Source organism: Cyprinodon tularosa, unplaced genomic scaffold (genome assembly GCF_016077235.1).
Source record: "Cyprinodon tularosa strain WSP-4 unplaced genomic scaffold, ASM1607723v1 ctg864, whole genome shotgun sequence".
Lineage (NCBI taxonomy): Eukaryota > Metazoa > Chordata > Actinopteri > Cyprinodontiformes > Cyprinodontidae > Cyprinodon > Cyprinodon tularosa.
In genome coordinates, this window is record NW_024039634.1 from 372773 (window position 1) to 387076 (window position 14304).

The window sequence follows — 14304 nt, forward strand, 5'->3', positions numbered from 1 at the left end:
GATTTAAAAAATACAAAACCCAACGGTTTTTATAGATGGTGGATCTATACCAACTGCCAACTAATATAGTCCAAACCTTTATTTTTCCTATGCTGGTCACACCTTTAGTGTCACTTTCCATTGAATGCATCCCGATAAGCAGTGATATACATTTATAATGAACCTGAGTAGAAATGAGCCACACATCCTGTTTCATTTTTTAAGTTTCCTGTGTTTGTGAGTTTGTAGAGTTCACTGTTTGTTTGTTTGTTTTCTTTTGCTCTTTATGTACAGAACTGTTAAGCTACAGATGGATACAGGATTTCAGGTTTGGTGTCCTGTTAGTAAATAAAAGCTTACTTTGTTATAAAGATGTGGGGATCAGATGTGTCAAGTCAGAGGCTGACCTGTGAAAATAGTTTTAAATTCCATAAAAGTCTTCACCGGCAGGGTTTTTTTCTATACTACATACACATTTAGATTCCATCACGACACAAATACACAGAAAGCTGTTGTATAACTGTAGAAAAAGAGTCTAAAAAGTCTCAATGTACATCAGGTTTGGAGCTGAAGATCAGACAGAAAACATCTTCTGACTCTCCGATAATTAAACCAGTGAGTGCCTGGATGAATCCCAGTTAATTAGATGGAGTCTTTGCGATTAATCGCCTCGTTTGTTTGAGGATTAACGATATCCAAGTTAATTATTCACCTGTCATCCGCAGTCTGGACTGAAATATGAAGAGCGTGACGAGCTGAAATAAACACTTCATACACTCTTTATGCGGTGTTTTCCTTTGATAATTTGTTCGTTTACATTTGATATATATTCTTTGTTATATTATTTATTACCGTCAATAAAAAAAAGATACCCTGATATTTATTTGAAATTGTTATATTTTTTATTTTAAACTTTTGATATATTCTTGATTATTCGGATTTTACACAACATGATTACTTAATCATGTTGCTATAAGACCCTAGTTATAGATCTGCTTTTAATAGAAAAACTGTGTATTTGGATTGTACCATTTCTGTTCAATTAGTTAAGTTGGAAATTAGTTTTTTTTTAGTTGGTTTGATCTGTTTTAATTATTACTCCCATGCCTGAGAGTGTTTTTCATAGCTTGTTACCTTTAAGCAGTGTTTTTCTTTTGCCTTTAAATGTTTATTCAACACTTTGTTTCCCCACTTTTGGAGCTGTAGTGGTCTGATCATTTCCTGTGTTTATGCTTTAGTTAAAGTCTGTTATGTCATGATGTTGGAATTGATGACTGGCTTAATTACTCATTTTTTCACCTGCCGAGCTCCGCCTGTTTTCTCATTACCGTTAGTCTGATCCACCTGCTCCTGCCTTTATTTTACCTGGCTGCCACTAGTCATCATGCTAGATTAATCAAGCCAGTGGGGAGAGTGTTTCCAGTGTTAATCTTATAGTTTCTGATGACTTGTTCTGCATCTCAACCAGTGAGCCCTCCTGTTCATGTCTAATCTGTTTTAACCTGCCTGCTTCCAGTCATCACCTCCAGATTATTCTCGAGCCAGATGTGAGAGTGATTCAGCGTTACCTTAGTGTTTCTGATAGCTAATCCTGTTCTGCTTCTCAACCACTGAGCCTACCTGTTCCCATCTGATCTGTTTGACCTGTTTTTGGACTCCTGCTCAACTCTTCCTGTTTAATGAACTTTGAGTTGTTCCAGTGTAGTCTTATTATGAGTTCGTATGAAATCGTACGAAAAGTTATGCACCGTAATTTCGTACGTTTTGGACATTTTTTTCGTCGTATGCGCATGCGCATCTGACGCACCATTCACGAACATAGAATATAAATTACAATTAGCCCTAATCCTGACCCTAAGATATAAAACAGCAAGCAACGTAGTTAGAGACATGAATAAGTGATGATTGCACTGTTTTTCCCAGTTTTACGTCCGGCCGCGGATCTGCTTTTTTTTTCTGTCTGCCAGCGCATCCGCACTGATGTGGTTTTTTGAGGAAAAACGTCCAAAACGTACGAAATAGTGTGCATAACTTTTCGTATGATTTCATACAAACTAATAATGAGAATATGTTGGTTGTTCCTGTCAATGACCTGGATTTCCCTTTGGAACCTCTTCTGACTTCTGATCTCCTGGTTCTGAATCCTAAGCACGTCCTCAACACCGGCTTTGGCTTCGCCATGTGGATTATCCTGCCTTCCTTTATCTCCTCTGATCCGATATCCTGCTTCTTCTACGTCCGAGGTTGTAGCGTCTGTGACACTCTGGGTGGCAACCGCCGCATCTTGTTGTCAGCCGACCGGCTGGAATCAACCACGGCGTCAACTAAAAAACCAGAGGTTCCTGCCTTAGACATCCTTGCTGTGACTGCAGATCGGCAGTTTTTAAAATAAATGCTTTTGACTACTGGGTCCTCCATTCTGATCTGTGACATGTTAAACTGGTCTATTGTAAAGAACAAGGAATATACTCTATGTCTATGCTACAAAAAAAAACTGCCTCCAACCCAGTCTCCAATCTTTTGCAGCTTCTCCCAGGGTTTCCTTAATCTGCTCCTCTGCTTCTGCATTCCCCCTTCCTCACATGATGCAGCTAAACAGTTTTCCATCGGCATATTTTGGTGATAGACATTCTGACGATGATTGGAACAGAGCTCTATGAGACGCTCAAAATTTGACATTTTGTTAAAGAACCGCGTCCTACCATAAATATCTGAAGAACTTTATTCCTGAGCTGTCTGCTGTGCAAGATGCTTTTACTCACTAATGTTTTTTAATAAACCTTTGAGGCTTTAATAGAACAGTACATTTGTCCTCATTTTAAAATTACACTCAAGTGGATTCTATTTATTAATTATGTGACTTGATTGCAACCGATATTTTGCTTTATCTGGACCAATCAAATTAAAGCGCTCAAAATCTGAATGGATGTCATTCTTACAGCATATTTCCTATTTCACTCCTAAACCATAGTTATGCGCTTTTCTATTAGTTTTTCCACATTCTTTCACCATATGATTCACTGAAATGTATGGCGTTAACATAGAATATTAAAAAGTTCCATTAAATATATATATTCTTTACATTAATGTTATAACTCATGGTTGATATAACTCCTGGTGGATGCCACCAGTTAAAGAAATGTTTTTTCTTTCTTTATAATAAGTAAATCTGCAAATAAGCAATATGTGTGGGTTAAACATGTGTTTAAAAAGGTGTTATTAGATCATGACTACCACAAAACAGATTATTAAAATAAAAAAAAGAACAATTTTGATTTAATTAATTTTTAAAAGGTGTTTGTTAAGAAAAACATTTACCTATTTTAAGTCTTCACTGAGTGACCTTATCTCCTGTGTGATTCAGTTGAGGGTTGCTCTCTTCTGCTGACACTCATCATCTGCTGACAACATGCTCATTCAATCTGGGTTCAGGAGCTTTGCCTATCATGCTACAGCGGCAAACGAAATGATTTTCAGAGTGAAACGTTAATAGAAGTCATAAAAAAATAGCGCAGCTTCTCTTTTAAATCACTATGAACCACATTCAGCTCCATTGTTCAGTTGATGCTTTATGTAAATCAATGTGTTCTGTACTCTCCTCATTTAAAACCAATTTAACACAGCTGTGAGGCAAGACTACATTACTTTAGACATGACATGAAGTCAAAAGGAAACGGCATTAACTTTTCATTAAATGGTTGTGAGCTGCATTTTGTGATACAAATGTTTATGCTGGAGCTACTGTTCCTGTTTGTATTGCATGTCTGGTGTTTTTACAGGATTGCTGAAATGAAGAGAGTGCTGACTGGATTAATAGAAAAACAGAAGGATAGAGATATGGACAATCTGTGGAAGTTAAATTGAGTATAATATTTTATTCATTTAGTGCCCATTTATTTGCTTACCAGCAAAAAGTATATCTTCAAAAGACAGATTTTAGAGCTTGAAAAGTGGACATCTTTTGTTTTGATTCCCCAAACTGGCATCGTTCTGACTCTCATCTGCAACAGGTAACATACAGACTGCTTATATATATACTCCACATATTCAAAGCAAATTTCTCCTTAAAACTAATATAAGCATAATGTACAGAATTACATATTCTAATTTTATGCAGAAAACTGGTAGGTTTGAACTCAAAGATGATTTTGCAGGTTAAAGCCTCACTTTTATCAGTGTTTAGAATAATTAACTAAACTTTGACTATAAAAATATTAGTCTGATGGCTTTTAATCATCTTCAAAATCACATTCATGTGTTAACATGATGGATTACCACTAAAGCATGAGGGAGCAACACTGAACGATAACCGTGTGAATACTGAGTTGAAATTAGTTTGAACGTTATTTTCTGTTAAAAAACCACCTAATTGCATTACTTTACTTATCATTAAAATCTCATCCTGCTCCAACAAACAGTATTATATGAGTTAGTTATTAAGGAACACTGATTTTTTATTTTTTATTTTTTTTAACTCACTGCTTGAGGTGTTTTAAAGCAGAAACACTGCACTAAATACGAGAGGCTGACTGACTCTGGTTGGAACCGAGAATTAAATTGATATATTAGAATATTTTTTATCATAAGTACAGGTAATCTACATGTGCAGGAAAACATGATGTATCTGTCAAGCAGAGATGGCAAAAGTACTCACTTTCCGTACTTGAGTAAAAGTACAGATACTTGTGTTAAAAAATACTCTGGTAAAAGTGGAAGTACTGATTAAACTTCTTTACTCAAGTAAAAGTAACAAAGTACAGGCTTGTAAATTTACTTAAAGTATAAAAGTCAAAGTAGAAACCACTTTTTTCATGCCGTTGCCTACATTTAAAATGGATGTCTGCCAATAGGACTAGATCTCCGTTGTGTTCATTTTCAATCATCTTGTCATCCATGCTACTATGCTAACGCCACCGCCACCAAGCTGCAATGATTTGCCTCCAATGAATACCGCCGAATCTGTCGATTCATCTTGTAGTGGTGCGTCAAATGCAACGTAGATTCCCATCCAATTAGATTGAATTTGGTATTGATGACGTGAAAAATAATAACGGTAACTCCATTGAAATGATTCAAAACTAAAGTAATGAGCCAGTTTTTTAAAATGTAAGGAGTAGAAAGTACAAATATTTGTGTAAAAATGTAAGGAGTAGAAGTAAAAAGTCGCCATAAAAATAAGTAGTAAAGTAAAGTAAAAATATCAGAAAAATCTACTTGAGTACAGTAACAAAGTATTTGTACTTCGTTACTTCCCATCTCTGCTGTCAAGTTTCTTAATTTTGTTTGTCAAACCAAAATATACAGAGGAATTAGCATGGGGAAGGTTTAATAATGAAGCAGGAAAGTTACAGATGTAGATGAGGGTGAGCAAAACAAGGGAAACAGACAAGGTAATGGATAATTCACCTATAAATGAGGAGAAAACAGGAGCTTAAATATTGAGACTGAGGTGGAAAAAAAATAAAAAAAATAAAGAGATGAGCTAATCGGGTTAAATGTGGGACGGCTATGGAAAGAAAAAGGAGAGTAGCTGAGTAAAACTATTTAAAACAAAGGGAGCTGATTTAAGACAAAAAGCTACTAACAAAGGAGAACACACTAACACTGATCTATGAGTAAACAGAATAGAACAAAAAATTAAACGAAGGAGCTAAACACAAAGATATGAATTAGTATAAAGGACCTTAGAGACTTTAAAGCACAAAGAGAAATTAACAGATTATTTACAATATAATCTAACAAGAACAAAAGAAAACAGAAACCCTCTAGATCCTCATAGACTGAATTTAAATAACCTTTTTAAAGACTTTAAAGCTTGGTGTTTAAAGGTATGAGTGTGAGTTCTCAAATGTGAAGTATTATAGTTTATGTAGAGTTGTCAACTGCTGGAGGCTGATCGAAAGCTTAAAGATCACCACATGGTCTGTGAAAGAGGAAAGAGAAAGGGAAACATGTTCCGTTTAGGAAATAAAGCTTCATACTATTCATTCTATTCATATATCTATTCATTGCTATTCTAAGCTTCAAAGTTAAAGCAATTTATAAAGATGTAAAAAATACCATCAAAATTACGCAAAAAACTTTAAGTTGATTCGATCTTAAGCGTTCAATTGTTGAAAAATAAAACACACAGTTAGTCAGTAAACATGCCCCATATATTACATAATATTTCACCATCATGGTAATAGTAAATGTAATCCTGTTGGTGAATGTTTGAAACCATCTGCTGTTTCAGAAAAATGCAATTATATTTAATTCAGGGTTTTCACAGCTGCTCCACATGGGAACTGCTTTAATATTAACTCCCCGTCTAGATCAGAGTGCTTTCCTTAAACTGTACCAATGATTATTATAGATTTTAACTTTGAACCCTGAGACACCTCCATCCTCTCCTCTAACCCTGCAGCTCTTTGCCCTCAAACCAAATGTATGTCCAGCGCCTGCAGTTAATGACTGCAGCTGTCCCTGAGGCTGCTGGTCAGACATCCTCCCTCTCGTCCTGCCCTGCCCTGCTGTGAGCCAGACGGCCAGTCGGTCGGCGGGCGCGTGGACCCTTGGCAGCCGTCCAGTTCATACACCAAGAAAGTGGATTAACAAAGAAAGAGACCAGCTGCTCCACACTGAAATTGTGTTTTTAAGAATTATAAAGCACTGATAAAACGCCTTTGGCATAAGCTTCTTATTACATCTGATACAGAGCCTTTTTCTCACCAAGCATTTGGAGCATATGTTACATGCTTTAAATAAGTTACATGGGACAACAGGTGCTTGTAGGTTTTGTTGATTTATCAGTGAAAACTCTTTCAAACTTGAGTACAGATCATATCAGGGTAAACATATTTGGTCAAATGAGCTGTTCTAAAGGGATTTTTAAAATGGATATATTTTACCTGTTTTTTGGCACTAATGGCCTTGTTAGAAGACATACAGGAAGGGGGGATGGGGGGGTGGCAGGACAGATTACTGATTAAAATGTGAAAATAAATCTATTTCCAATCTATGTCTCATGATCTGGCCTGTTTGCTCTCCCTTAATAAGTCATTCCTTTCACCTGTCGTTTTCCCTCCCTGCCTCAATTATAATTTATTCCTCTCACCTGTTTCCTCTTGGTTACAGTATATTCAGTTTAGCCTGAGCATTCAGTTCCAGAACATTATTTGTCTTTCTGTTAGCCTCTCTGTTATTTTGACTCCTTGGTTCATGTTTTGGATCCTGGCAGCCAGTGGAAAGAGGTTTTTGTGTTTGTCTCGTCTCCTGATCGTCCACTGTTCCTCCCCCGCGGAGTCCTCTGGGTTTTTGGCTCTATATGTGGGAAGGCTCAGTTTTTATCTCAGTAAGCCTGGCTCCAGGGAGGAGACCAGTTTAAAGTCCTGCATCAAGTTCTGGTTCCACGTCCTGTCTCGGCTACCCTCTTCCACTGAGCCTGCTCATCTGCACCTGATCCTGTCTGGTCCTGTGCATGACCACCTGGTCACGCTTTCGGACCCTGTCAGACTCTGAACCCTCCTGGGAGCCTGTTGATGCCTGGAAGTCTGGATCCTGCCACCTGTTCTGTCCCTGTCTGTTCTGGATCCCTGACCAGGATCGGCTTCCAGCATGACCTCTGGGACTGCAGCACTTGGGGACATTCTTAGACTGGACTGTTAAACCAGGTAAGTGGCCAACTCAGGTAATCATCTTCTGTCAGATGATCGTGGTCACTTACCTGTGTTTCTCCTGCAGAATGTCTGAGATGGGGCGGTGCCACGCCCCCCTCCTGCAGTGTCCGCGAGCCACAGCTCCACTTTAGTTTTTGTTTTGTTAATAAACGTTTTGAACTTTCCTACTGACTGTCTCTCCTTGAATACTGGGTCCATCTGTCCGCGATTCATGACAATATTGTTTTAATTATGAAGCAGAACAAGAACAACATGGATTTGCAGGAAGGCTCAGTCTCTTTTAATAATCTCTATTTATAACTACATGTATAAACAAGGGTAGTGACACAATAGTGCAAGTTCTCAAACTAGGCTGAGAAAAAACAAGTGCAACCATCAGGCGACCAACTACCAATTCATAGTTTACCTCTGAGCCCTGGTGGACACTTCTGGTAAAAACACACAATATACATAATTTCTTTTTGATAATCAATTATTGTAATTTACCTGTTGGATCTAGATTTTTTTTTTTTATTTATATATATAATTGACTTCCTCCAGAAAAAAAATCAAAAATAGCTCCACAGTTATCGTGTCTTAAAGCAAACATTTAGTACATTTACAAAGGTGAACTATAAAATATATTTGTTTTCCAGATATTACTTTGCCTGACTTATTTTTGAAGGGCACAAAGTGAATCTTTTTTTAAAGCCTGGCGGGTCATTGAACGCAGCACACTTAAGTGGTAACAGGCTTTTCTAGTGGTAACACTCTTCGGTGTGGATGTTATCCATCAGGGAAATACTAAAATTTAGCCTTTTTACATCATAAATACTATTCAAAATGAGAGGAAATACAAATATTTTAAAAGCTAATTAGGCCCAAAATAATTAGAAATGACACATTTTATAGGACAATTAGTTTGTTTTCCGTAATGATGCAGGTACATAGGGTACATAGCAGATCACTCTTTTATTACATTTCTGTCATGTCTTTGGCTTTATCTGCTTACATTGCTGATCCTCACTGCATGAGCAGCAAAACTATTAATGCATAAAAGGTGTGATTGTGTTTGATAAATTCACATTCATCTCACAGTAAACTGCAGTAGCTGGTCAAACAATCTCCAAGAGCATCAATGTTTAACTTTATCTGAGCTCCTACAATGAATAGGCACACTGCGTATTGAAATGTATTATTAATTTAATAGTTCCCAGTCTGCTCCACTTGCTATACATGTGCAAAAAGAGTGCTGTGTGTTTCTGGACAAATCTGGATAATTTACTTTGCAACTTAGGATTTTATTTTATATTTTCCTCAAAATGGACTTTCCTTTGTCAGTGTCAATCCTTCTCTGACTCATGACATTCCAAGGTATACCTTGGTTAGGACTATGCAGGAACAGTTCCAGAGAATCTAGAGCGGTCTGCCATTCTTTTCAACCAGATGTAATTGCTGTCACTTTATACTGCCTGTTTTTTTTATCGGATCAGATGCTGAATCATGTCTGGTTTTTCTGGCCCCTAAAAACATAGATCAGTGGTTCATACCTTCATTTTGTACTCCTTCTCCTTGGTGACTTTGGTGAGCAGCTTAGCTTTCTGTCTCGTCAGCGCCTCGATCAGGGAGTCACACTGAGCCACAAGGCAAGCTTCAAACTCCACACCGTTTTCCTGGAGAAGGAAACATACAAAACGTCAATGAAAAATATGCTATTGATGTTATTTGTGTGTGAACGTTGCTCCTATTTGATGTTTTGGAATTAGCAGAGCAGAAAAAGGATTTGTTGGTGTAAATTAGTTCATTCACCAAGTTGGGAATGGCGTAAATTCATGGTCTCTGTCTCACAAATGTGAAAACCCAGCAATAATTCAGCAGGCACAACCACACCACTGACACGATGTTAGTTACCTCTGGAACAGAAGCCATGCTCTCAGCACCACCCTCCTCAAAATGCAGCACATGAAGACGAGAAATCTTCTGTCAGTTGCAGTTGTGTATTTGAGCTTTGATATTTAAACTGTTCCTGACAGTGAGCGGCTTTCTCTGTGGGTCGGAGCATTAAGCTAGCATAGTAAATCAGCCATATGCTTCAATTTAATTTATCCAACTTTCATGTGATACATCATAGCAAAGCGGCATAAACTTGTGAAAGAAATTAGAGTCTGAAAAAACTACTCAGCCCCTTTTAGTCTGATGCTCTGTAATAAAATCCACGCTTAGATTTAGGTGGTCCGTTCAGCGGTACAACTGATCAGAAAGGCTTTTTTTTTTTCTTCCATTACAACCTATTTGATTATGAGATGAGCTCTGAGAGTTTACTTACGTCCAATTGAGCAACGCCCCTCAGGACTGAAGTCCTGATCTGTAAGAGGATCATTCCTTTTATTTCATCCTCATCCAACCATCTCTTTGGCTTTTAGGCCATGCACGCTAAAGTTGTTTTTTTATAACTTAAATTGAAACCCTCCCTGTTTTATTTTAAGACTCTTAATTCCTGCACATGCTGGTGGAGGACATATCGGCATACACGTGTGCATGAGCGGCAGATACTGCAAGGAGAGATCAGCTGCATAGTAATATAGTCTGTGGGGAAAACAAACTCACACAGCACACTCCACAGATCCAGAATATATTTTTTCATAGTCTGTGTCATTGATTTGGTGGATTTATTTCCCTTCTGTTGACTTAAAAGACCAAATGTTACTCTTAAATGGATTTATTTGAAACATATAGTCTTTTACCAGCAGGTTTTCATGTATATATCGAATGAAATAAAAATCCCCATACAATATTCCTACAGAACTGTTTTCCTTTTCATAAAGGTTAACCTAAACTATCTGCTCGTCACCAAAACGGTTTTAACCCTATAATGCCAAATGTATCGTATTTGATACATACGGTTTCTGAAATGTTTTGCGTCTGACACCTTTTGCATAATTTAATGGTAAAAACTTTGCTCAAAATCCTATTGTACACAATCAGATATACCTGATAACAGAGGGTAGAAGACTACACAAAAAATAATCTTGACTTATCGCATAGTAATAAATTATTATCAAAAATTTATTTCTGTTTTTTCTTTTTACATATTTTGTTAAAAGGCCAAATAAGGAATTCAAACCCAAAAAAAAGTAATTGTCTGTTTTGTTTTATTGTTGGATCGGGCTTTAAAGGGTTAATATAAACAAGATTTTTGTTTTCACTTCAATCAGAAAATCTGTATTTTAAGTTTATTCTTGCAGCACAGTAAAACTACACTGCTTCTGTTTATCCTTGTGAAAAGAGTTTGACAAAAACCAAAGGTGTTCTTGAGCTTTTGAACATCATCCGCAGGGATTTCTGACTCAGAGACGCAGAGGCAGACAGTTACTTTTCTGTGTTCATTTTCATGGTAAATAAATGAACATTTTAAACATTTTCCTTTTTTTTAAACCAACTGGTATGATTCATTCATCTAAAGACAATATAAACTGGTATTTTTCCCAGAAATTGCCATCTTTTAGAAGCAAAGCAGGGTGCAAGATTAACTTTATATTTTGTCTTCTAATGAGAAAAATGCTGAACTATCCACCAGAAATCTATTTGATGGCTTGTAAAGGTAACTGATGTTTGTGAATAAATAATGATTTTTTTTCTTATCTAAAAACATAATGAGACACAACTTTTACTGCTTTTTAGAAACACTGTCGCTCTCATGTGTGCAGAGGGTAACCACTTATAACAAAATATCTCCCTATCTGTTCTTTGTGTTATTCTGCATCTATTTCAATTATGAATTAACCCTAATTAATCCCTTATTGTTCTTTCTCTTACCTGAATGATCATTTATCTTTTGCATGTGGAAGTTAATTTTTGTGAATGCTTCAGAGATTTAAAAAAAAGGGAAAAAAAGCTTTGTTTCATTATATGGCACGACGTCGAGGTGCTAACGTCTCTGTTAAACACTTTAAAAAACTCTGAAAATGGAATACGAAAGGTGGATTCTTGATTCTCGACGTCGGAGTACACAGAGTGAAGCGAAAAGACTACAACTGTGTAAACAGGCCCCATTTCCGTTTCCGGTGGCAGGGGAATATTGACTATTCCAACAGAACTCAATGGGATTTACAAAATGCTAAATAAAACACTACAGGAACGTTTTTTCTTTACGAAACTTTTTTTGGAACAACATTGAACAGCGCTGACGACCCGGTGAGTAGCATATTTAAAAAAAAGAACGTTTAAGGTTGTTTTAAGGACATTATCGGACATGCTCTATGGAAGCCATTCTAAAGCAGCCAGGGGTGGATTCTAAATGAGCCAAAAAGCAGAGACAGGACCAATTGTCAAAATTTTGGTGTCGATCATTCGATTTCATCCTGGACACTACAGAAAATGGGCTAAAAGTGTTAAAAACCGAACTTCTCCTTTAAAGGTACAGAGGGTGATTTTTTATTTCCAGGTGGATCATCACAATAAGTGGTCCTCCTACTCGTCAATCATTCTGGTGATATGTTTATGTAAGGCCGTCCTACATGCTCGTCTCGTTAGCTATTTTTTTCTGCGCATTCGCACTTTTAGGCGTATATCTGTGGTGAGCTAAGGTTTCAGACAGTCATTGAACTCACCTTTCTCACCGTGGTTCTTTGAACATGGCTGAACATGGGTCATGAGAGAAAAGTGTCTATGAAGAGTAAGAGAAGAAGAGAAAGGCCTCAGAGGAAGATATATCCCAGAATGCTTTGTGCTGAGAGCTCTCCTCACAAAGCACTATGGGATCTGCTGTCACAGTGGTCCACTGTCGCCATAGGCTGTCGCTACCCGACAGCGGCGACTAACAAAGATGAGGCAGGCACCACACAGTGGAGGAGTGGTTACATAACCAACGGGGAGCTAAAGCAGTGATCATCTGTCCAAACGGTCAGTTAACTGAGTTCACTATAAAGTCCAAGTGATTGAGGGATTAAGGGGTTAGGGCGGACATTTGGGCAAAGTAAGCTTGTATGAGCTATGAAAACAGCAACTTTTAAACAGAGCGTGTACCAGGAGAAATGGGCTTGTGCACGCACTGCATGCATTTCATAGGGGTTCCCTCTCGGGAGCGGGTACAGGGTTGTGCATATGCATTTTTTTTATTTTTTATGTAGAGGGCTGGTCTTTTTAAAATTCGTAAAAATCCTCCACAATACCTTTAAGTAAAAGTAGCATGCACAGGGTGTTAATGCAGTCACCAAAACAGCGAGACACAATATTTTTCTATATGAAAAATGTTTTAATACTAATACTTCTGTGGGCATCTAACCCTTGTTGTTTCAGTCTCCATCAACTACATCAAACTTGCCTTAAATATGTAATTCCTTAAACCTGTTTTAAATAAACACAGTTGAGATTAAATGTGGATGACAAGCTTTTTATTGTGAGAAATTTTATTTAGGCTGGGTTGACCTTGATGCTGTTTTTAAATAGTTTTTTTGAGAGATACGTCAAGTATATCCTCGTTCCTCAAAGAGTTTGTAGCTTTGGTAAGCTTTCTAAAAAAAATTCTCGTAAATGCTCTGAAAATGATATTAAGCTGTTAATGAGACGATACTTTGTAAATAATGATGTGATGTTAGGTTATCAGCCAAGTATCCTTTCTTTTACAGCTGTGTCCAATACTGAGGATGGGACACATGTCCTCATACTCTGTACGGGAATGGGTTAGCATACCTGTATTTGCTGGAGCATGTTCTTGAGCTGAACCAGAAACTCCTTTGCCTCTTTAGCTTTATCAGAGACGCCGTTTAGAGCCTGAGAGAGCTGGCACTGCAAAAAAAAAAAACACAGAGGGAGATAAAATAGGTTTTGACATACAGCTGCTTCTGTTTGGTCAACTTCACCACAATGAAAAGAGATTTTTACAATTTTCAAACAACCCTAGAAGTTGGTTATTTTATCTTAGTATGTGGACGGATTAAGGTCCAATCTCTCTGAGGAAAAGCTTCCAACCAGTAGAACCAGTGATGCTTTTTTCCTACTGTAAGATATTTGTTATGTAATGAAATCATTCTCGAAAGAGGCGCCACTGATCCTTGCCTAAAGCGAATTCCCTGGAAATTTCTTCTGCATTAAGAAAAAACTAAAAACTAAACAATGACTCAAGTAAATGGATTATATTTAAAATCTCCATCAGATCATCAGCTGCAGACATTAAAGCCATGACATAATTTGTAATGTTTGGAAACATACATATAAAACAAATAATACCATCATTTAGAAATCATGATAACAAAGAAATCTAATCCTGCCTATAGTATATACTACAGTTTGGATTATAACTTTCGAATACTTGGATTAAATGGGATTTAGAAAAAAAACCCATAAACCTTCTTAAATTGGCACAGAAATGAAGAAATCCTAGCTGTTCTTTAACATCACGCAACAAAGTATCCCTCCAAGGAAAGCTTTTATTGTCAAGATGAGTGGAGGTTGTAGAGGACTTAAATGCGAAGACCGAGGCAGAGATGGTTTCTTGTAGATTTAATGATGAGGCTGGTGGCAACAGAATTATAAATCTAGAAAAACCAAACCAAGAAACACAGGAACCAGAACAGAGGGTAACACAAAACTTCAGCAGGGAATGAAGAGAATCAAGCACTAAAAAACTGCAGAGGAGGAGTAAAGTATATATGGCAGACAGAACAATGAAGAGAGTAATCAACTAATT

The 14304-nt window shown here is 37.2% G+C and overlaps 1 protein-coding gene across 2 annotated transcripts in view; it reads right to left on the reverse strand.

Moving 5' to 3' along the window:
• LOC119775295 (E3 ubiquitin-protein ligase TRIM9) overlaps positions 1 to 14304 on the reverse strand; it is a 72788-nt gene that overhangs the window by 18850 nt on the left and 39634 nt on the right. For both annotated transcript variants that reach the window (XM_038273230.1, XM_038273229.1), the window contains exons 2-3: positions 13308 to 13403; positions 9167 to 9289 (exon numbers count right to left, since the gene is read on the reverse strand). In XM_038273230.1, coding sequence (XP_038129158.1) covers positions 9167 to 9289; positions 13308 to 13403 — 219 coding nt within the window. The remainder of the gene's footprint in view (positions 1 to 9166; positions 9290 to 13307; positions 13404 to 14304) is intronic.